General features: G+C 37.1%; 1 protein-coding gene across 1 annotated transcript in view; it reads right to left on the reverse strand.

The window, feature by feature from the left end:
- Positions 1-2,494: 2,494 nt before the first annotated feature.
- LOC121984356 (tubulin-folding cofactor E-like) overlaps positions 2,495-24,010 on the reverse strand; it is an 81,160-nt gene continuing 59,644 nt past the window's right edge. Inside the window, exons 11-15 of the mRNA XM_042537247.1 lie at positions 15,083-15,151; positions 14,766-14,857; positions 14,607-14,683; positions 3,766-3,843; positions 2,495-2,794 (exon numbers count right to left, since the gene is read on the reverse strand). Of these exons, the coding sequence (XP_042393181.1) occupies positions 2,696-2,794; positions 3,766-3,843; positions 14,607-14,683; positions 14,766-14,857; positions 15,083-15,151 (415 nt within the window). The 3' untranslated portion in view covers positions 2,495-2,695. The remainder of the gene's footprint in view (positions 2,795-3,765; positions 3,844-14,606; positions 14,684-14,765; positions 14,858-15,082; positions 15,152-24,010) is intronic.

The following is a 24,010-nucleotide window of genomic DNA, read 5'->3' on the forward strand; positions in this document are numbered from 1 at the left end:
TCAAACCTTCTTGATAGCTCAGATAGACCTACAAAACAATATAGAGGAGCAGATCGATTGGAGGACCCCGATGATCATCTATCTTCAACAAGGCAACCTGCCCAATGACCCAAAAAAGGTCAGGTTAATCAGGAAAATAGCTCATATGTATACCCTGATCGGAGACCAACTGTACAAACGAGCATTCTCCCGATCGCTGCTTAAATGTTTAGCAATGGAAGAAACAGAATATGCTTTGCAAGAAGTACATCAGGGATGCTGCGACAATAATGCTGGTGGGAGGACACTAGCCCGGAAAGTATTACTGACCGGCTATTTCTGGCCCACTCTGCAGAAAGATGCTCAAAGATTGGTGAACACTTGCTTATCCTACCAAAAGCATCAAAACCTGACCCACCAGCCGACTAACACATTGAGAACTTCAATAGTCTCATGCCCATTCGATCAATGGGGCATGGATATTATGGAGGCATTCCTGATGGCGCAGGGGCAGAAGAGATTCCTGTTCGTAGCGATAGATTATTTCTCTAAATGCGTGGAAACAGAAGTCCTGACCAGAATTACTGAAGGATCTGTTATTCAATTCTTATGGAAGAGCATCCTCTACCGATTTGAGATACCACACAAATTGGTATCAGACAATGGAAGACAATTCCAGGGGCGCAAAATCCAGACCTGGTGTCAAGGGTTCGGTATAACCCAGGCTTTCACATCCATAGCTTATCCTCAAAACAATGGACAGACCGAGGTTACTAACAGGGAGATAGTGCGGAGGTTGAAGGTTAAGTTGGATCATGTTGGAGGTAATTGGGTAGAAGAGCTGGCCAACATCCTCTGGGCCTACCGCACAACCCCTCAGGAGAGCACAGGGCTTATACCATTTCATCTAGTCTACGGCAGTTAAGTGGTGGTGCCCATCGATGTCAGGGTGCCTTCGGTCAGAAGACTGCTATATGATGAAGGGAATGTCGAGCGGCGACTCTCAGAACTGGATTTGATTAGCGAAACTCGCGATTGCTCGCCTAACAGCATATCGACAAAGGATGCGTTAGAGCTATGATAGAAGGGTTGTTCCCCGGTTCTTTGGAGAAAGGGACTTGGTGTGGAAGAGAATAAAGCTCATAGGGGAGGTAACAAAATTAGCACCTCAGTGGGACGATCCTTATAAGATTGTTAAACGATTAGCATTGGGCGCCTACTATTTCCAAGATGCTCAAGGTAGGAAGCTAGATCGTCCTTAGAGTGCTAACTACCTCCAGTCTTATCCAACCCAAAATGAATATTTTGTAAGACTTTAGATCAAGAAAATGTGATAGGCCGAACCGCCAGGTCAAGATATTAGGGACCGGACACTCATGAAGCTTTTCTAAGTTAAGACAAGATCAGGATAAGACCCTGTGTTTAAGACAAAGTAGCTCTGACCTCGCTTAGTCAAGAGTCAGGACTAAGGAGAAGCCGTGACGTTTCTACTAAATATAGTACAACAAAGTATTCATACGATTCACACATAAATCATTTAAATTCATCAAACACATCGTCAGGCATCTCTTTAAGGATGTCACGATGATCTAGAAAATCTGCAGGAGGAGCGAAAGATAGGTACCCTTGCTCCTTAAGTTGTTGAAGCGCTCCTACTGCACCGTAAGCCACAAATGTGATGAAGCGGTCTCCTACCTAGGTGTCAAACTCTTGAGAATGCAAATATTCTTTTAGGCTGACTCGCTAACGGTCGCTCTCCTCAGCTTTGTAGGTCTCCAAGACGATCACAGATTTCGATAGGATAGATTGAGCCTCAGGCAGCCGACTCTATGCTCAAAGAAAACTCTAAAGTTCTGCAACAAAAGAAGCATCAAGAGCACGTGAAATCTGTTTGTATCTATTGAATGTATGCTTTACTTTCCTATTTGTGATTATCATGCAAACACAGTTAAAATTTCTCGGTCTCTAGAAAGAAAAATACTTGTGAATAGACACCTCTCATATATAGGCATTGGAGGAGAAATTTTCTAGACCGCAAATGCTAGACTAACCACTGGTCCAGTATTTGAATTGGTGGAAAACAAGAACCCCGACTTATTTAAACAGATGAAGATCATTACCTCCCACATATCTGTCTATCTTAGCCCAGGAACAAAGCAGAACAGGCGGTCTAGAAGATCTTATCCCGCATGAGAGGATCTTGTCCCGTATCAGAAGTACTAACTCTGGAAGTTTGAAATCAATTAAACCTCGATATTTTTTTTGTCTTGTCTTTATTTATTTATTATTCTACTGTATGTTGTAATATGATAGAACGAACATGACAAACAAAAAGGACCATCGATATTCACTCCCATCCCACCATCCTAATATAGAAACACGGTAGTTTTTTTTTTTTTTTAATGATTTAGTGAAATATTTGATTCCTTCGTTTCAAAGAAAAAGAATAAAAAACGTCATTGCTTTTCTTTGTTTATTGCAATCCAAAGGTGATCAAATTGTACCAATCAAAAACTTCCTAAACAAACACTCAATTAAATCGAATAACAAAACGTAGAATACAATGATTACCTGAGTCAGTGAACTGAAATATAAATCACACAACATAAGCTTTAAAGAAGGATATAAGATTCGCTGACAGTGTCACCAGAGCAAGCTTAATTTCAGATGACGCAAACCATCTCACCAACACAGCCAAAAAACCGGATTTCCAGTCTTAACTTTCTTCATCCACTAAGATGGTTGTTTCTTTGCTTACTCCAACATCCCCAAGCGGGGTCATATCATCACCTAGCAATGACGGCAGTGGCGCCTCCTGTTACAAAGCAAGGTTTTAGAAGGAAAAGAGTTGACCTCATTTATTGGACTGATCTGAGACAACTAGCCAAAATTTATATTTAAATGAATAACAAAAAAACATGAGATTAATCATTCTTATTTCCATATATCAGCCGATAACAAATATTTGACAATGCACTTTGAGCATTATCAAACTAAACTGTTTACTATCTCATTGTGCCGTAAGGTGAACTGAACGGAATGAAAATGATTCATTCTTTATGATTTCATTTCAATAACTAGATGGATAATTAATTGGAGATGAAATCGCTGACCTATTCTATCATGTACTTTACATATTCTATCTCGAGGCTTCAAGTTTAACAAATCAATAATGTACTTTAGGAATTCATAATAAAATGAGTGAATTGATTTGATCAATCGACAACATGATTGGGCAAACCAAATTGACCAGATAGGTCAACTGGCCAGTCGGATTCACCAAACTGAGCATATTGGGTGTCAAATGAGCCATGTTGGACAACCAGGGCAGGTCGGTGGCACCATAACTGACCAAACAGAGACGAACCAAGAAAAGTCAGGTTGACTAGAAGAATTAGCAGAATGGGGCAAATATTTAATGAATTATTCCACTTATAGTATGATTCCAAAACCATTACCAAACCAAAGAATGAAAAGGTCATTCTCCTTTTCCTTCCATGTCATTTCAATTTTTATTCCCATTCTATTCCACCATTCCAACATAACCTTTCTATATTATCTATCTCAGATTTGGCTGTGCTTTTAAATGACTGACTGACTACTCTAACATATGAATAAGCAAGCCTTACCAGGGATTTACGGATTTACACTCTAATCAGGACCCTTAAACATTGTCCATGTGCAGAAAAATGCGATGTAATTGGCATGATGAATGCAAAAATCATTCACAATTGACTGGTTGGTGGTTAATGTAGCTAAAACTAAAATAATCACTCAAATAAATACCTGCTCCTGAATAAACAATTTCAACCTGATGCCCTTTAATTTGAAGAAACTTTCACAAAGAGCCTTAAGCTTGCCAACCTGCAGGTATAGAAGTGAAATTGATTCCAAAAATCATAGACTAGTTTGATAGACATCCAAAAAGTGGAGAAGGCAATTGCTTTGGTTTTTAATGCAACATACTATGAATCATACTTTATCTGTTTCTTTATGCCAGTCCATCCATCAAGGAAAGTTCATAATTCATATAATGAGGATTTTATATTTTTTTTATTATCAATTCATAACCTCAGCACTAAAACAAATATTAACGGGAGAAACAGACATATAAATCCAGAGCCAAGACAATTGAAAATATTGGGCTTTGTGATAATTTCAATTATTCCTCATCTGTAACTTTTAAATTTCAAAACTATCATTTCACTTATATAACATGTCCAAGATGTAAGTTAAAATCTAAATCATGCACATCTCGTCTACCACAACCTGTTTATTCTTCTCCCTTATGACAGCTCTGATAGAATATCTGATGCTGGGCAGGATAGTAATTATCGGGTTGATGAGAAGGTGAAATTGAGAAGGCAAGAGAAATCATCAAGAACAATGAGAAAACCGAAAAAGGAAATTTTATTATCAATAGAGGATGATTCATCAAACATCTAAATGGGTATTTATAGACTCTAGACCCTAGGAAATAACTCCTAATATACAAATCTCGATTCCTACAAGGACCCTAGGAAATAACTCCTAATATACAAATCTCGATTCCTACCTTGTAAGGAGAGAAAAGAAACCTTACCAAAGAAGAAAAAATTCATAACAGGAAGAAATTATCAAAACAAGACACTAACATAGTCAACCCATGACTCATAAATACCAAAAATACCATAAAAATGAAAATTATTAAAAATAGTAAAAAGATCTTTGGATCCTCCGAAAAGAGCCTAAACGGTTGATTTTGGACCTGAAATTTAGCAGTTATAGCTTCCCCGGTAACAAACGTAGGTCTCCAAATGATACACGCATGAGCGCAAACAAAGCCTGATTCTGAGTTTTAAGTCAAAAGTTATGCCCTCCGGAAAATTGGGTCCCCTATGTTGGTTTGCATCAATCACATTAGGTTGAAAAGAACTCGTCCTCAAGTTCGTAGAGTCAAGTGCTTCACATTGAAGACATCAGAAGTCTTCAAATGACTAGGAAAGCGCAAATTGTAGGCATTATCGTTGATCTTCTGCAATATCTCACACGATCCAATCTTTCAATCCTTCAGCTTATTATATCACGAGTTAATACAACCCAAACAAAATATCCGACCTCAAAAAGTACCTGACAACGATGACTATCAACCCAAGTTTGTACTTGGTATTGCTATCAAGAATTGCTAGTTTCAATTGCTTATGAATGCTCTTAAGATGCTTTGCAATCTCATCGGCTTTAAGATTAAATAGTCCTACACGTGGAACATAGGATAAGTCCAAAACCCAGATGGGTTCCGCCCATAGACAATCTCAAAAGGACCCAATCCTGTGGTCCTATTTCTCGATCTGTTGTAGTCAAACTCTGTTTGAGGTAACGCCAAGTCCCATTATTTTGGCTTAGTTCCTGTGAGACATCTCAGAAGGTTGCCCAGACTCTAATTCACCATCTCGATCAATCCATGTGTCTGAGGGTGGTAAGCACTGCCAAAGTTCAACTGCATGCTCAATTTTTCCCATAAGCTAGTATCTCGATCTAAAGTCAAAAAATATCATGTAAACACACAATCTCCTGTAGTAAAGATGGTCAATCTGGGTATCAAGCATAGTCTTCCTGCAAGCTACAAAGTGTGTCATTTTTTAAAATCTATCAACCACAACTAGAACCGAATCTAAGATTCATTGGGTGTGGGGCAATCTCAATACAAAATCCATACTAACATTAATCCAAGGAGCTTCAGGAACAAGCAAGGGAATGTACAAGCCTGCATTAGTGAGAACCCTCTTAGACTGCTAGCATATAAAACATCAGTCTACAAAGTAGTCATATCGCTGGTCAACTTAGGCCAATAAAAATCGATAAAGATGAGGGTCAACGTCTTATCACGTCCGAAGTGTCCCTTATTATGAAGCTCACTCATGATCTCTGCCTCAAAGTACTCCGGAACGCATAACTACAACCCACGAAACAAATAGCCATTATGCAAAATAAAATCATGTCGGCGACCATCATGTAGAATATCCTTCCGAATGAAGGGTCAATTGTCTATATATATGCGAAGATCTCAAAGCCTGGAACTTTGGTACTCATGGTAGTAAGTAATGAAGAGTGACGACTCAAAGCATCTACGACACGGTTCAAACTCCCAGATTGGTGTCTTAAAAGTGAACTCCTATAAGTAAGTCACTCACTTAGCATTTCGCCTACTCAGCTTATGTTGACCATTGATGTACTTCAAGGCCTCGTGATTTGTAAGCAGGATGAACTCCTTTTGTACTAAGTAATGATGCCAATGCTTCAAGAACTGAACAATGACATAGAACTCCAAATCATAAGTAGAATAATTCTTCTTAGATTTGGACAACTTCTCACTAAAGCAACTAGACGCTCAAACTGACTTAGACCACCTCCTATACTGATGTCGGATGCATCATAGTTGATCTCGAACACTTGGTCAAAATCAGAAAGTGCCAAAATTGGTGCCTCGGTCATCTTCTCCTTGAACAGTTGAAAACTAGCCTCTGCTTCTTCAAACCACTTGAAATCTTGTCCCTTGAGACACTCAGTGATGGAAGCAATCAGAGTGCTAAAATTTATGATGAACTGACGATAAAATGAGAAATCAAGAAGAGAAGGCAAGAAGGGAAATCACCAATATCCAGCGGGTTGATGAGAAAGCGGAATTGAGGAGAAAGGAAGAAGAGAAATCACCAAGAATAAAGAGAAATATGAAAAATAAACTTTATTATCAATAGAGGATGATTTCTCAAACATCTAAACAGGTGTTTATATAAACTCTAGACCTAAGACTCAAAAAAGGAATAAGTCCTAATATACAGATATCAGTTCCTATCTTGTAAGGAAAGAAAAGAAACTTTACTAGAAAAGGAAAAATTCATAACAGAAGGAAATTATTAGAACAGGACGCTAACATAGACAACTCATGACCCATAAATACCAAAAATATCCTAAATATTATAAAAATAAAAATTACTAAAAATAATAATAAAGATCTTTAGACCTCTGAAAAGGGCCTAAACGGTTGATTTTGGGCCCAAAATTTGGGTGTTATAGGTTCCCGGTAGCAAACGTAGGTCTTGAAATTTTGCACGCATGAGTGCTGACAGAACCTGATTCCGAAATTTGAGTCAAAAGTTATGCCCTCCAGAAGATTAAGTCTTCCTATATTGGTCTTGCATCAATATCCCCATGGGGATACCTGCTACCATCACAGTGTGCCATGAGCACGACCACCAATCACAGTAATGCCTTATGGAGCTACTATACTAAAATTAATCAGGGTTGATGACACACATGTTAATGATGGATGTCGTCGATCCAGAAAATACAATTGAATAACTTTATTTACATTTTTACTTAATTTATTACTCTGTCCAATAATTGGGGAAAATTGAAGAATGAGCACGTAAGATGAACTTCATTGGAAATCAGAAGTGGCAAAATTAAAAATTTATCCAGAGCAGCAAATAAATATAACAAAAACTTCTCAACACAATATATAGCTCATCAACAAGGTATATATAGCTCAAAAATTGAGGCAATCAAAATTGGTTACAAATACCTAATTTAAAATTTATTATACAAAATTGGTTACAGATACTCAACTAAGGTTAGTAACGACACTAAAGCTTATATATACAAATAACTAATTTAGGGTTTAATACAACTTTGGTTACAAATAAATTAAGGTTAGTAATAGCACTGGAGGTTATATATAGTATTTTTATTCTATTTTTTTATTTTAACAGTTAAACAAGCTGAATTAAACCAACTTGGTTCAACTTAATGACTTTTGAGGATCTATTTGAGGTTTACTTAAAAGTTTGGTCGAGTCCATCAAGTGAGCCTTGCGTTTAGGGTCAAATGGATTCAAATCAAACTCGATTTGTACTTATTTTATTCAATTTAAGCCTATTTGGTTAAGTTGGTCAACCGTTTTACACATTCCATGTTCAATATTGATTGTATCTTAATATTTGCATGTTTTTTTATTGCTATAGCTTAGATCTTGAGCTCATCTATAATACTAATAATGACAGAGATTGTAAAATTGTTGTGAATGTGGAAATATTAAAAGTGAATAAATGACTATTATAAATGACCAAATTAAAAATAAAAAATGAATAATCTAAGCCTAGTCATATAAAGGGCTACATGGGTGAATGTGTTGTATATGGTCAATCTTATGCATTACACTATATCACTATTTATAACCGATGTGGCTTTCGGCCCACATGTCAGCTAAACATCATTCATACCCTATAGACTTGAGTTTAGTAATTCACTTCTTTTTATTTGCTTTAAAACAAATATTCGAATGTGCTACTGTGAATATAAATGTGTTATTTGTATAATGACACAAAGATTGAAAGCTAATTACATTCTTTATTGAAAATCTAGTGCTAAAATGTGATTTACCACTTGTTGACCTATAAATTCTTAAATAAGATCATAATTAATGTACATTCTTCTGTGTACTCACTTTGCAATTTTGTGGTCATTCTATATTTTTTCTAAGCCTCTAGTTTTGCAGTAGCAGAAGTATTTTAGGGTCCTAGTTGATTTTAGCTAGGGATAGACTTAGAGATACCCAAATGTCATGAAAACCCATTTTGTTAATTAATGATTGATCCGTTTTGCATTTCATTTTATTGGCACATAGTCTAATGTATTTTTCAAAATGATACTTTCCTTATAATATGCTTGCATATACTTGAAAACTATTATATCTCTTTAACAAACGAATACAATGCATATTTGTTTTTTAGCACTAAAGACGGTTTTAAAAGCATTAAAGAAAAGGGCAACCTATTAAACTTTAGAGACTTAAAGCATAAAAGATGAGATATGTATTTTACAGAATTAATTTGGTATCATATCAGGAGATCAAGCGTTAATTACTTAAATAAGACACTGCCCCCATGGGTTGACGTAACTACATGGGTAGTTGCTTCAATAGATCTTGAGGTCAATTTCTAGCAGATACAAAATGTCTTGTTGGGTGACTGACCTTTCGCATGCAAAGAGTCTGTGCTAGGGTAAAATATCTCCCATGATTTACCTACTTGTATCTAGCAGGGGAGCCGGTAATACTGGACCACCTGGGATGAGCGTTATTACCTTTTGTTGCTCCAATTACTTAAATAAGACACTAATGAAAAATATAGAGAAATGATTTATATATAATTTTTATTTACTTTCACAAAGCTTATTATAGGGTCCTAATGTTTTAAAAAAGAGATGAGTGACATTGATGTGATAAAAGTAATGTCAAATAATATAGTTACGAATTTTAGAGCTAATGGAAGTGTGTCAAAAGTTTCCAATGGTAGATTTACACGATAGATCAACTCTATATCCCCTATATATTAATGGATGAATTAACCAATAATTCTCCTTGATATATGCTATTTTCAAATAAAATCATGTTAATAGACAAGAGTACTAATGTAACGAGAAGAGAGCTTGATTGTTTAAAGGTATGTGGAGTAGGAATCTAAAATGTAGTGCTAAAGAAGTGTAGAAAGGTGGTAGAAACTTAGGCATAACACCTAAGTGTTGGGACCGAAATGTAGCTAGGGAGGGGTGAATAGCTCGTCGCGATCGTCGTGCTCGTCGTTGCTCGCTTCTTGGGATGATGTGCAGCGAAAATACAAGAAACACAAACAACAACGCTAACTCTAAGATTTACTTGGTATCCACCTCAAGAAGAGGTGACTAGTCCAAGGATCCACACACTCACGCACCCTCCACTATAAAAACACTCCTTCTTGGTAACTACCGAAGGCGGAGAAGTCTTACAACCTCACAATACAACAATGAGAAAGAAAGAAGCAAAATACAAATGAATCTTACAAGATTACAATGAAAACCCTAGCTTCTTCTTATTCTTGTTGCAACTCGCCTCTTGACTTGGATGAGCCTCCAAGAACCTTCAAGAACTGGCGGTGAGGAAGAAAAGATCGCTGTAGAGAGATGCTGTGATCGCCCGTGGAGAAGAATCGAAGAACTTCCCGAAGACACGCTCGCCAACAGCTTTATTTGTGCCAACGGTCGATTCCCAATCGATTGGATTGCTCCCAATCGATTAGGGAGGCTTTGGATCGATCGACCGATCGATCCAGAGCGCCTCTGTGCTCTCTGGAATCGCCCTGAATCGATTACCCGATCGATTCAAGGCTTCTCGAGCGATTTCCAGCGCTCCAATCGATCGGCCGATCGATTGGAGGTTTCAATCGATCAACTAATCGATTCAGAAGCTTATTGTTCACTCAGAAACTCTCCCAATCGATTGGAGAAGTTTCAATCGATTACCCAATCGATTCAGTCCATTTCTGCACGAATTCGCGTCAACCAATCGATTGGCCAATCGATTGGAAAGCAGAAAACTGGATAGAGCTTGAAATTAGCTTCGTTTCGCATCCGAGATCACCTCATTCCGATATCCGAGTCAAAAGTTATGGCCTTCGGAAGTTTACTACGTCCGAACTTCATAGTTCCATGCCAACTCCCTATTAGACTTACGACCGCTAAGAATTCGGTCAACTTTTGACCCATCTGGACTTTCTCTTTGCGCCAAGTGTCCGGTCAACCTTGACCCACTTGGACTTACCATCTCATGTCAAGTGTCCGGTCCTCCATGACCCACTTGGACTTTCAAATACTAGGTGTCCGGTCAACCTTGACCCACCTAGATTTCCACATGTCTGGCTTCACTCACCAGGTCTTTCCATCTGCCTAGCTTCACTCACTAGGACTTCTCATCTGCCTGGCTTCACTCACCAGGACTTTCACCTAGCTTCAACCACTAGGATTTTCACCTGGCTTCACTCACTAGGATTTTTCCACTGCCCGGCTTCACTCACCGGGACTTTCCACCTGCCTGGCTTCACTCACCGGGACTTTCACCTCGCTTCACTCACTAGGATTTTCCAACTGCCTAGCTTCACTCGCTAGGTCTTTCACTTGGCTTCACTCACCAGGATTTTTCTTTCTGCCTAGCTTCACTCACTAAGACTTCCCAGTCAAGTATCCGGTCAATCTTGACCTACTTGACTCTTCTTCAAACTCAGACTGGTCAAACCCTAACCAGAGGGGAATTGCTCCAGCAATCTCCCCAATCGGATGATTACACTTGTAATCTCCACGTATTATCTGTATTGTCAAAAATCGAAATTCAAACATAAAGACTCAAGCTTAGTCAACCAGGTCATCCTTGACCTAGGGATATTGCACCAACACTAAGAAATAGTACGCATCACGTCATCACACAATTTCTTAAAGACTCATTTTTCTATTTTATATTTCAATAGTAACGCAAACATGCATATTTACACTAATAGATGCACTCTTCAAATATAGAAAACATAGAAGTCTCATAAATATACTTTTTGCTAAACTCTTACTAGATTAAAAGCACTATTACTAAATTAAAGACTCTTTTAATTGAACTTTCAATTTCCCAAACTTTCCTGTCAAGTGTTGGAACTATTGGACTTTATACTCTTCGACTTTCCAAAGTTTCTTTCAAATGTTGGAACTGTTGGACTTTACACTATTTTTTAAATAAGTACATCATTTTCCAAATTATATCCAATAAAAGTTAGACTTTGGCACTAACAGACTTTTAGAGGAGCATGTCACTTATCTTCATCAAGTACAAATAAATTAAATTCAAAGCTTGAATGGTGGAGAAAAACAAAGTGTGTCAAAAGACTACATTATAGATCAACTCCCTATTTATTTATGGATAAATTCACAAATCATATTCAACGTAAACTTAGTAAATGGTATTTGCAAATGAAATTATGCTAATAGATAAGAATGTAAATCAACCGAAGCTTCAAATATGTTGAAAATATTTTATAAACTAAAGCATTCAAGTTAAATAGAACTAGAACTAGCCATATGAAATACAAATTTCAATAACCAAAAAAAACTTAAGAGAATAGCTGGACAAATGAACATTAAATTCTTCTTAGAATTTCGGTGAGATATTAATGAAGTTAGTATTAAACGTGAATCTTGAAATGAAGAAGAGTTCTTGGAGTATCATGTGATGAATGTATTCACTATGGCTTAAAATCTTTTACAAGACTATAGAATGGTCCTTAATACCTAATGGATTATATTGAACTATTTTAACAAGTTAAATAGTTAATAAAGTACAGATGAGAATATTAAGATTGATGTGCACGGATAAAATTAAAAAATAATAATAATAAAGAACCTTAATAGTTGAGACAAGTGGGTCTAGTTTGAATAGATGATAAACTGGAGCATATATTGAATTGGCATCTTCAAAAGCAACCAATAAATTGGATTAGAAAATCTAAATTGATTGAAGAAGTGGAAGATGAAGGGGCAAAAACCTCAATCAATGTGATAAAAAATTAATTGATTTAAATATTGCAAATCATAGAGATATGCATTGAAACTGTTGGAGAAATAAGATTGTCCCTACATAGTCAGAAAACATGGCATGCTGATGATGATACATCATGTGTATATGCAATTTAATTTTAAAAAGAGATAAATGGACAACTTCCTTAATTTCCAAGAATAGATAATTTCCATTAGTATATGGAAGGGACAATTAGAATAAATAGGCTTTTACCGATATTTCTTAGAAATATTCCTTCAAGATCTCATGATCATATGAACTAATTTATAAAATTAGCAAGTTTTTATGGTCACCCTAACACAAATCATGGGTTCCTAAAAATTGAATCCAAGGTTTGCAGTCTCTAACCGAAATGATACAGTTTCTATCAATATAGTTTTGGTATTTTTCTTAAATATGTGTATCTTAATCAAAAATAATTAATATTTGATTGTTATAAATGCTCAGTTGAGATTATATTTCAATATTTCAGTTGTTGACTATTGAGTTCATGTTTTGGTATTTCCTTGTGAGGTTTTGTGCTTATTGAATTTTTAACAGTAGCTATCAGTAACATAAAAATTCAAAATTTATATTTTTATTAATATTGCACACAATGATATACTCTTAATTACTTAAAGTTTTATTGTTGAGACTTCATGTCTAATAACTTATAATGGTCATGAAGCTTGATCTTCGGTTTCGACATCTTCACATTGGTTATGTTACATTTATTTGGATGTTTCAATTTCAAAGGATTCATGTAATTTTCATATTTTCAGAATATATAAAAGAGTCGCCTAAATTTAGTTTAACAATGTAGATAAAATTAGATTTTCTATAGTATAGTGAAAGGATGAGGAGATGATAACACAATAATTCTTGGCTCAAAAAGTGTTTTTATATTTTACATTTTAATTTTTAAAACCAATTTTTCATTATAGTAATTTTTATATTGGTTTTTTGTAACAACCTAAATTGTTAGATAAAAGAAAACAAATATATATTTTTCTTGAAAAAATTGATATAATACTTAAATTAAAATTTATATAAATAATTAGGATAGATTTCATGTCATCTTACTAATATCAAAAGAAGTGTAATATATTTTAAATGATATTCTTATAAATTTACAATATAAAATAAATTATTTTTAACTTAATTTTAAAAATATATATTTAAATAAATCATCATATAGAATCCTAGTTATTCCTTGGCATTCAACAAAAACTAAAAGAACACAGACGAAAAGCTTGACACAATTTCATCAAACTCTAATTTTCCCATCATATGCTAATGCTAACTCTCTGTCTCACCCAATGTCACAAAAATTAGAATCCAAAAAACTTCACCAGTGCTATATATGGAATCTTATCCTATTTAAAAAAAAATTACATTTTAATTTATTTTCAAAAATATTTAGATAACTAATTAAGCTAAATTAAACTAATATTTTTAAAATTAAAGTTGAACGGCAATCAATTTAAGGTTTGGTGGAATCGATCAAGTAGACATGGTGATTAACATAAAGTGAATTCAAATATAATTCAATTTGAATTTATTTTAATAAGTTTACAATTAAAAACATTATATATAAAAAAAAGGCCAACTCGGTGCACGAAGCTCCTGCCATGCAGGGTCCCAGGGAAGGATCCATTGTACGCAGCCTTACCCTGCTTTTTGCAAGAGGCTGTTTCCAGGATTCGAACCCGTGACCTATATATATAAGATAATTTGATTATGAATTATATATTTTTTTTGTCACAACTCACGTCTCTCCCCTCTCCTGCAATCCCTCTCTTGATCCTGATCGTTGCTTGATACCACACTCGCTACCACCACAACGCCTGTTGTCCATCTCTCTCCTTTCCAGTAGTTCCCCTCACTTTGATCTATCTCAACTTGATACATCGATCTATCTCAACTCGATACATCAACCCCCCACCCCACCCCGCCACACACACATCTGTTGAATCTGTTATCACTGCTCTGATGATGGTTTCTCTTCATTAATCTCTCTTCTCTCTATCTATTTCTGATGCAATCTGCTATCCCATTGTTAGTGTCGGTCAGCAGGCAGAATAGGGTTACCTACTCCTAATGGTCAATGTGAGCTCTTAGAATATTGTTACAAGTAGATTCATTGGATTGGTATAGCTTGACACCTTAATCCTTGGTTAAGTCAAATTGGATTGGTAGATACTTCCTAAGACAAAATGGATTTACACTAAATCAAATGACATACAGTAACAGTAGATGGCAGCTTCTTGGTCAAGGGTTGTTTTTCTCCCATGGAAGCTCCAACACACTTCAACGTAACACCTGCACAACCAAGAGAAATTCTTTCCATATATTATTTCCCATGGAAGCTTCTTGTTGTTTCAAATCACATTTAAAACCATACAGATAAGTCCAGAAGACATTTTCTGTGGTCCAGAAATTCCAGAGGATGGTGTCTCATCAGCAATACCATGCAGTGCCTTGAGCTCCACAAATCTGCATTCGTGAGGAGCTAAATCATAATATCTAGACAATTTAATTAAGCCTTCGGGCTTTTCTAATTGACTGGTAAATAAAAAATTTAATCTATAATGGCATGGAGTCAAAAGGGACAAATATAAAAACTTAATGGAATGAAACAAATAAATGATGGCGTCACACTGTCCTACACACAGCCAATTTGTTGTATTGACAAAAATAAAGAAAAAAACAGTGGATTACCTAGGATGAAAGCGTTGAATTTCCTCCAGATCATCTGACTGCATCTTTGACATAACAAGATGGACATATCTGCATTATTCACTAGTATAAGCATCCAGATATAAAAGGTACCAATCTATACAAACTTTCTATTCAAACTTGATCCCTAAATATCTATCCAAATTATGGGCATAGATGTGATTCAGATTTATTTACTAGAATCAAGGAAGTTGTGAGAGCAGACATGGAGAAAACTGTCTCACCCGCATCATGCAACACCCCAAATTTGTACTTGCAACATTTGTCTGTAATTCTAGTTCAATCAGAATAATTTAAGATATTGTAGCATTCACACTGCAAACTAGTCGATAATATGAAGGGATCAGGATCACTTCTATTGAATTACTAGTTACAAATTTCATTTCTTGTCTACTGAATTACTAGTTACAAATTTCATTTCTTGTCTACTGAATTACTAGTTACAAATTTCATTTCTTGTTTTGACTGAAATTGCTCCCCTTATATCATTGGATTTTCCATTATATGCAGGAACCAATCAAAATTGTAAGAATCATATATACACAAACATCATTCAAATAAGACTTTTCTCATTTTCCTTTTGCAAATGGTGGTTTTGCACAATCACCGTTCAGTGAGCAGATATCATCCCTTGTAGACTGTCATTGTAATTACTTGACAAGTAATCTCAAACTACACCGCTCATCACTGACTCCCCGTGGTAATATATTGGGTTAATTAAAATATCTTGAATTATGACCTACTTCATATATTTTATCTTCTCATTTCCCAATCTTATGCATAAACTTAGAAATTTGTAACAATTTTATTCAGCATTTCCCAATCTTCTTGTGAGGTGGCAGTCTCACAAGAAAGCATGCAATCATGTGTCGTCTATTCACTAAAAAGGCCAATTCACATAAAACATCACTGAATATTTATATAGTCATAAGAATGTGAGCATGTGTTTCTTAGGTTTCCCTTACATGATTTGGCCTTCTAGGTTGACAAGCATGTAAAATAATAGAATAGGTTGCCACATCACCAATTTACTAATACTAACAGGACGATAAAATATGCATTTCTAAATTTTTGCATACTACAATAAAAAATGTGATATCTGTTAGTTCAGTATAAAACTACAACAAACAATATAGTTGAGAACATAGGCTCATTAACTTATATCATTGCATTTTGATTTATTTATATGCTTGCCCATTAGAATCAGAGGAATCCATTATTAATGTGTCAGTAACAGTCAATCACAGGTAAAGGCTTTTCTTTTCCTTCTACCTGTACTATGCTCTATAATACTTTCACCGTGTGATTGGCGGTTACATGCTTAATTATGCAATAGAACCGCAATATCTCTTTTCTTGTTGAATTCCATTGCAACTACTTGCCATGCAAAAACAAAATTCCTGATGATATAATCAGGTCAAGGAGGATACAATGTTACTATACTAGCATATATATACTGCATGGATGTTCAGATTATATTCAATCTAGCATATTATGAAATTTAGCTGCACATTTTCTTTAAAAATCCAATAAATACACACATTTACGAAGTACTAACATTTGATCCCTGACTACATGCATCTTTTTTAACACAGTGAGGCCATAGCTTTAGTAATACCTATCATTTGGATCTCTTCTTGATGTTGCATTAATTTAAACTGATCATGGAATCTCTGAGTCAATGCATAATACTCACACAAATATTTCTAATGGGTATTGACTCCTATTTGGAATCAATTAGGTGAAGCTTTAACATATGATAAAGTAAGAAAATGAGTTATAATAGTATGGATCTATTCAAAGAGAACAAATGGAATCAACAGTTAGATGAGTTCAATTAAAATTTAAGATGAAAGAGACAGAAAATAACCAAAAACTTATTAGCATAGTTGTTGACAGGTGACTCATATCTGAGTAAAAGCCAATGAGAGGAACGTCACGGATAAAAAAAAAAAAATCTGTTACAATTTTTCGTAATAGAATTCTATTATGATTTTTCGGGTCTGTTTTCGCATGCTGAAGTTTGGGGACTATTTATATGGATCATTGTAAATCTATTGTTCCTTTGTGACCAAAAGGTCACGGGTCCGAATCCTGAAAACAGCCTCTTGAAAAAAGCAGGTAAGGCTGTGTACAATGGATCCTTCCCCGAGACCCTGCATAGCGAGAGCTTCGTGCAACGGGCTGACCTTTTTATTGTAAATCTATTGTATTAATGGTGTGGATTCTTTTGTGTAGAGAGAATTCTAATAAAGTTTTGGTCATTTTGTGAAGAAGGCACGCTGCCGAACCACGATAATTCTTCTCTCTCTTCTTCTTCTTCCTCATGTTTGTTCTTTCTTGTGTGTTTTTATCTCGTTACTTCGCGCAATCTCTTTCTCTCTTCTTTGTCTTCCGCATTAAAGATTGAGAGGTGTTGCCCCCTTTGCGTGACATTGGTATCAGAGCAAGATTTTGGCGAATTTGTTCAACATGTCAGGACGTCTTCTACAAAGTTTGATATGATAAAGTTTGATGAAATCGAGAACTTCGGATTATGGCAAAGAAGCGTCAAGAAGTTATTGGTATAACAAGGCATGGTAAAGCGCCAAGAGAAAAGAAACCAAAAAGCATAGAAAGATCGAATTGAGAAGAACTTCAGGCAGTAGCAACAATCAGACTTTGTCTTATGGATGATGTGATGTACCATGTCATGAACGATGAGTCACCGGTGATAGTTTGGCAAAAGTTGAAAAGTTAGTATATGTCAAAGTCATTAACAAACAAACTGTATCACAAACAAAAGTTATACGAACTGAAGATGACTGAGAAAATCGATCTGAACCAACACATCAACTTATTCAATCAGATCGTGAGTGATTTGAAGCGAGTTGATGTAAAGATCGAGGACGAAGATAAGGCACTAATGTTACTGAATTCTCTACCTACATCTCCTATGTATGAGAATTTGATTACTACTTTAATGTGGTCTTTCTCTTCCCTCATGTTGAGTTTTTAAATTTTTGTCAATAAACGATTAGCTACAAAAGGGTTTTTTTTAATGAACATGTCATGCCAATATATTACTCTCTTTTTTACAATTTTTATTTTAAAGATTGGCATTCTATATCAAATATCTAGATCTAAGTTAAGTATAGTGGGTAAGGAAACTCTTAAATTGGAAGAGATCATAGGTGCGTTGCTAGGTTTTCATCAAAGGAAGAAAACTAGTGATGATGTTTCTCAAGGAGAAGGGCTTATGATAAATAACAACCAAGAGTGTGGTAGGAGTAAATCACGATATAGATCGGGCAACGACAATAAGGCTCATTTTAAGTCAAGAAGGAAAAAGGTGATCACTTGCTACAAGTGTAAGGCCCGACTTTAAAAAAAAACCAAAAAAAAAAAAACAAGGGGAGCATGATAATAGGCTCTTTATTTACTTAAGGGGAGGCTAATTCGCTAATAACCAACTAATGGACACATGGGATTGGCCCAATTGGTGAGGACTAGACCTAACCCTAGGGTTTAGTTCTTATAAGAGGGGCGATGAAGAGAGAAAAAAAAGAAGAAAAGAGGAAGGAGGGCTCTCGGTGGAAGAAAAGAAAGGGGGAGGGAGAAGTCTCGGCGGGAGAAAAGAAAGGGGGAGGGAGAGCTCTTGGCTTCGACTTTGGAAGGAAGAACGAGGCCAAAGAGACGCTCCACCGTTGCTCCTCGTCATCACCTGCGCCAACAGCAAGCCTCCAAGCAAGGCACCTCTTAAACCCTTTTCTTTCTACACCTTGAATCTGTACATGTAGTGGGTTTTCCTCCTATACCTTTAAATCTGAAAACGCACTAGGTTTTCGACTTTTCTTTCTATGTCTTTGAACATGTATACGCAGCAGGTTTTCAAGGGGGATGGAAGGCTTCAAGTAGTAGGTTTTGGGAGATATTTGGATTATTTACAACAGATTTTTGAGGTGAATTTGAAGGCTAGGAGTAGCAGATTTATGGAGGGTTGTTCGAGACCGTGTGCAACAGATTTCGAGGGGTGCTGGAGGGGGGTACATAGCATATTTCTGGAAGGTTGTTCGAGGTCGTGTGCAGCAAATTTCGAGGGGTGCTTGAGGGAGGTACATAGCAGATTTCTTGAAGTTGTTTGAGGTCGCGTGCAGCAGATTTCGAGGGGTGCTTGAGGGAGGTACATAGCAAATTTCTGGAAGTTGTTTGAGGTCGTACGTAGCAGTTTTTGAGGGGTGCTTGAGAGTGGTATGTAGCAGATTTTTTTTGGAGGGTTGTTTGAGATCATGGACAACCTATTTCGAGGGGTGTTCGAGGGTAGTATGTAGCATATTTTCGGATGGGTGTTGGGAAGAGTGAACAGTAGGTTTGACGAATAGTTGGTCACCTTTTTGTCCGAGGAAGTTAGGTGTCGTGGCATTGCCATGAGTAATCGGAGCACAATAAAATAAATGAGTACTGTAAATGATTGTTTAGCTTCATGTAGTTTAATGATATACATGTTTATTGAACTTTACGTAAATTAATGATATGTATGTTTATTAGACTTCTTTGTAGAATAATGATATGCATGTTTATTGGCCTTTACATAGATTAATGTTATACATGTTTATTAGACTTTTGTAGATTAATGATAAACATATTTATTGGGCTTTACGTAGATTAATGTTATACATGTTTATTAGACTTTTTGTAGATTAATGATGTGCATGTTTATTGAGTGTTGCAAAGTTTAATGATATGTATGTTTATTAGACTTTACGTAGTCTAATAGGATGTGCTAGAGTTATGATGCATGATTACCTTAATGGAAAGGATATGTATATATATAAATAATAATGAGAAGGATTAAAGGAAATTCTGCGAGGGTCAATGCCCTAGAGGGACCCCGTTTACGGGATAAGGCCCAGAGGGACCCAATATCAGATTTTTATATTTGGCCACGGCCTAGTGACGAGAGTTGTTGACGCCCCGCCACCTGGTACCATGGTTAAACAGATTGATCAATCGAACAAAGGATAAAGGATAACTAATGTATCTCCACCTAAGAATGATATACGATAAATGCTAAAAGAAAATGCTCCATAATGTAATGATTGAAGGATACTCAAAATAATGTTGTGTGATACTCATAGTTTAATGTTTTATGGAAAATTGTTTATATTGTTGGTGCAACATCTCTCAGGTCAAGGTTGACCTGGTTGACCAAGCTTGAGTCTTGGTTTGGGTTTTGATGTTTGACAATATAAGGTGGATTGAAGAAGAGTCAAGTAGGTCAAGGATTGACCAGATACTTGAATGGGAAGTCCTAACTGGGATGTTAGGCAGATTGGAAATCCTGGTGAGTGAAGCCAGGTGAAAGACCTAGTGAGTGAAGCTAGGCAGGAGGAAATCCTGGTGAGTGAAGCCAGGTGAAAGTCCTAGTGAGTGAAGCTAGGCAGAAGGAAGTCCTAGTGAGTGAAGCTAGGTAGATTGGAAGTCCTGGTGAGTGAAGCTAGGCACGAGGGAAAATCCAGATGGGTTAAGGTTGACCAGACATCAGGTAAAAGTCCAAGTAGGTCAAGAGAGTGACCGGATACCTGACATGATGAAGGAAAGTCCAAGTAGGTCAAAGGAATTGACCGGATACTTGGCAAGAGGAGAAAAGTCCAAGTAGGTCAAAGGGATTGACCGGACACTTGATGGGGAGTCCTGGCAGGTCAAGGGAGTGACCAAATGCTAGGCAGGATGTACCAACAGGTCAAGGTTGACCGGATGTTGGTTTGAGAGGCTTCGGACTTGGTTTTGGGCAAAAACCAAGAGCTGGATCGATCGGTGGATCGATCCAGGAGCTGGATCGATAAGTGGATCGATCCAGGCTTTTCCCACCGCACAGAAAGCCTCTGGATCGATCAGTGGATCGATCCAGAGGTCCCAATCGATCAGTGAATCGATTGGGAAGCTGCTGCTTCGCGCGATAAGCGCTGGATCGATGCGTGGATCGATCCAAGCGTTTTTCCAGAGCACAGAGGCGCTCTGGATCGATCCGTGGATCGATCCAAAGTCTCCCCGATCGATTGGGAGTTTTCGAATCGATCGGGATCCGACCGTTGCGTCGTATTTGAGCTGCAGGCGGGCATCTCCTTCAGCATCACTTCACCGATTCATTTCAGATCTCTCGCCAGCTCCTCCACAGCGCTCTCAAAGCTCAGATCGCCAGTTCTTGAAGGATCTTGGAGGTTTTCCAAGTCAAGAGGCGGATCAAAGCCAAGAAGAGAAGTTAGGGTTTTCTGTACTCATTGTAAGCTTTGTGCTTGTATTTTGTTTCCCTTTCCTTTCTTCTTGTACTGAGAGTCTTGTAGGGCTTCTCCGCCTTTGGTAGTTACCATAAAGGAGTGTTTCAATAGTGGAGGGTGTGTGTGTAGGTGTGGATCCTTGGACTAGTCACCTCTTGTGAGGTGGATACCAAGTAAACCAACCGTGTTAGCGTTGTATGCTGTTTCTTTGTATTTCCGCTGCGCATTCTTGAAGAAACAAGCAACGACGAGCACCTAGCACACGCAAGCTACTTTTCGGTCCCAACAAGTGGTATCAGAGCGAGGCCGCTCTTCACCGGAATCATCGCCGGAAGGGTCAAGCATAACAAGAAGAGCTAGAGGGTGAAGAAGTTGAAGCAAAATTGTCAAAGTCAAAGAAATTCAAAAGCTCAACTTCTACAATGGAATTCCGAGATGGGCTCGGATTCGACACGAGGGTGGCTCCACCATACACTTCCACGAGCTTCGATTCTTGGAAATCGAGAATCGAAAATTTTCTTATGATGGAGATAGAGCAATGGTTTGCTCTTATGTTAGGCTTCAAGACTCCAACAAATTCAAAGGGCAAAGTTCTAAAGAGGAGTAAGTGGAGCCAAGAGCAAGTTCAAAGATGCGAGGCTAATGACAAAGTGACCAAGCTTTTGGTCAATTTATTGTCAAGCACCATCCTTTGCAAAATTGGAGAATTTGAAGATGCAAAGGAATTATGGAGAAAATTGGTCAAGCTTCATGAAGAGATCCCCTCCAGAGAGGGTGACTCCTTGGAGCAAGACCAAGAGGAGGACTCCGAGGTTGAGAGATGCTCAACCTCCGAAGAAGAAGTCCAAGAAGAAGCTTCATCTTCAAGGGAGTGCAATGAAGAGAACAAGGAGGGAGCATACTCCTTGTTTCATGTACAAGATGATGAAGCCTCCACCTCTAGGATTGAGGGGGAGCAATATTTTGTGACGCTGGATCAAGAAGAAGGAGAAGCTTCTACATCCGGGTCAAATGGAGAAGAGGCTTCCACCTCTACAAGTCAAGCAAAATCTAATGGAGGAGCATCATCATCGGATCAAGAGGAAGCCTCAACCTCCGGATCCAAAGGAGAAAATGTCATCCCTACACAAGAAGGTATAAATGTTTCAATTAAAAATAAAAATCATATAATATGTTTTGAGTGTAGGGAAAGTGGGCACTACAAGAGCAAGTGCCCCAACTTGGCCAAGAAGAAGGGTCAAGTGACACAAAAGGGCAAGGAGAAGCCCAAGGAGACCACCCCCGGGACAAAGAAGAGCAAAGAGCACATTGTGTACTTCTTGTGTCAACAAAAAGGGCATTACCGAAGTCAATGCCCCAAGGGGAAGAAGATGGTCAAGGCTCAAGGAGGCACTAGTCAAGGGAGAGCCTCCAAGGTAAAGAAGAAGGTAACGTTTATTGAGCCTACCCCTTTACGTTATGGTAAAAAGCATGATAGTTCTAATTTCTATCATTTTAATGCTATTTACCATGAAAATAGGAAGCATGATAGTGTTAAGGAAAAACATATAGCTTTTCATGCTAAAACTATCACACCTAGGGTTAGGAAGGTAGATGAAAATCTAGGTAAGAAAACTAAGGGTTTTAGTTATAAGCCTAGAAATAAAAATGCTCATGGGTTTAATGAAAAACCAAAATCTAAGGATTTAATGGTAGAAAATCAAGCCTTGAGGTCAAGGCTTGATAAAATTGAAAAGACCCTAAAAAGGATGAAAAATATCCTATTAGGGCAAAATGAGCATAACCTGGGTTTAGGGGTACAAAAGTCATCCAATGGCCATAGAGGTTTGGGATACAAACCCAAATCTAAAAAGGATGTGTCTAGTTATCATAGGGTTCCATATAGTTATGGAACAAGCCCTAAGTCTAGTGGGCAAGCCAAAAATACAAGGGAAGATATCCCTAGAAGTATCTTTGCAACCAAAGTGACTAAGACTTCTAAGAAGTCTAAGAAAGTCACTAACAAGGTCACAAGGGAGGCTATCCCTAGAGTTGACCTAGAAAATGTGACCAAGGCTTCTAAGAAGCCCAACAAGGTCACTAGGAAGGTATCTAGGGAAGTTATCCCTAGTGAGTACCTAGAGCATCCAAGGAGCACCAATAGGTGTTGGGTTCCTAAGAGCATCTTCTCTACCCCATAGATGGGTTAGAGAGTGTCAACTCCGATTAGAAGAGTAGTTAACCCAACTTTGAGGAAATTGACACTCAAGGAGCATTTTCAAGGTTTTTGTTAACCTTTGAAAATGAAATGGAATTATTATTTACTCTTTGAAAGAGTAAAATGTGCCTAATGGTGGAAAAATTGATTTTATCTTTAATGGCATAAATTGGGAAAACCTAGAGAAATACCAAGTTGGAATTTTGGTATTCTCTTAGAAATTTAAGGCAATCCGGGCCTTGATTTATGTGTTTACTCTTGAGGAAAAATGGAATATGCCAACATTTGAGGATATGCTTAATTTTTAAGTGGCATAAACAAATCAAGAGAAATAGAAATGTCAATTTAGGTTTTGGCACTTCTTTGAAGCATTTAGGGCAATCTAGGTTTAACGTTTTAAGTTAAAACAAGTGGAGATAGCTAAGTGGTTAAGGATACTTAGATAGGCAATCTAGG

Source organism: Zingiber officinale, chromosome 5B (assembly GCF_018446385.1).
Source record: "Zingiber officinale cultivar Zhangliang chromosome 5B, Zo_v1.1, whole genome shotgun sequence".
NCBI lineage: Eukaryota > Viridiplantae > Streptophyta > Magnoliopsida > Zingiberales > Zingiberaceae > Zingiber > Zingiber officinale.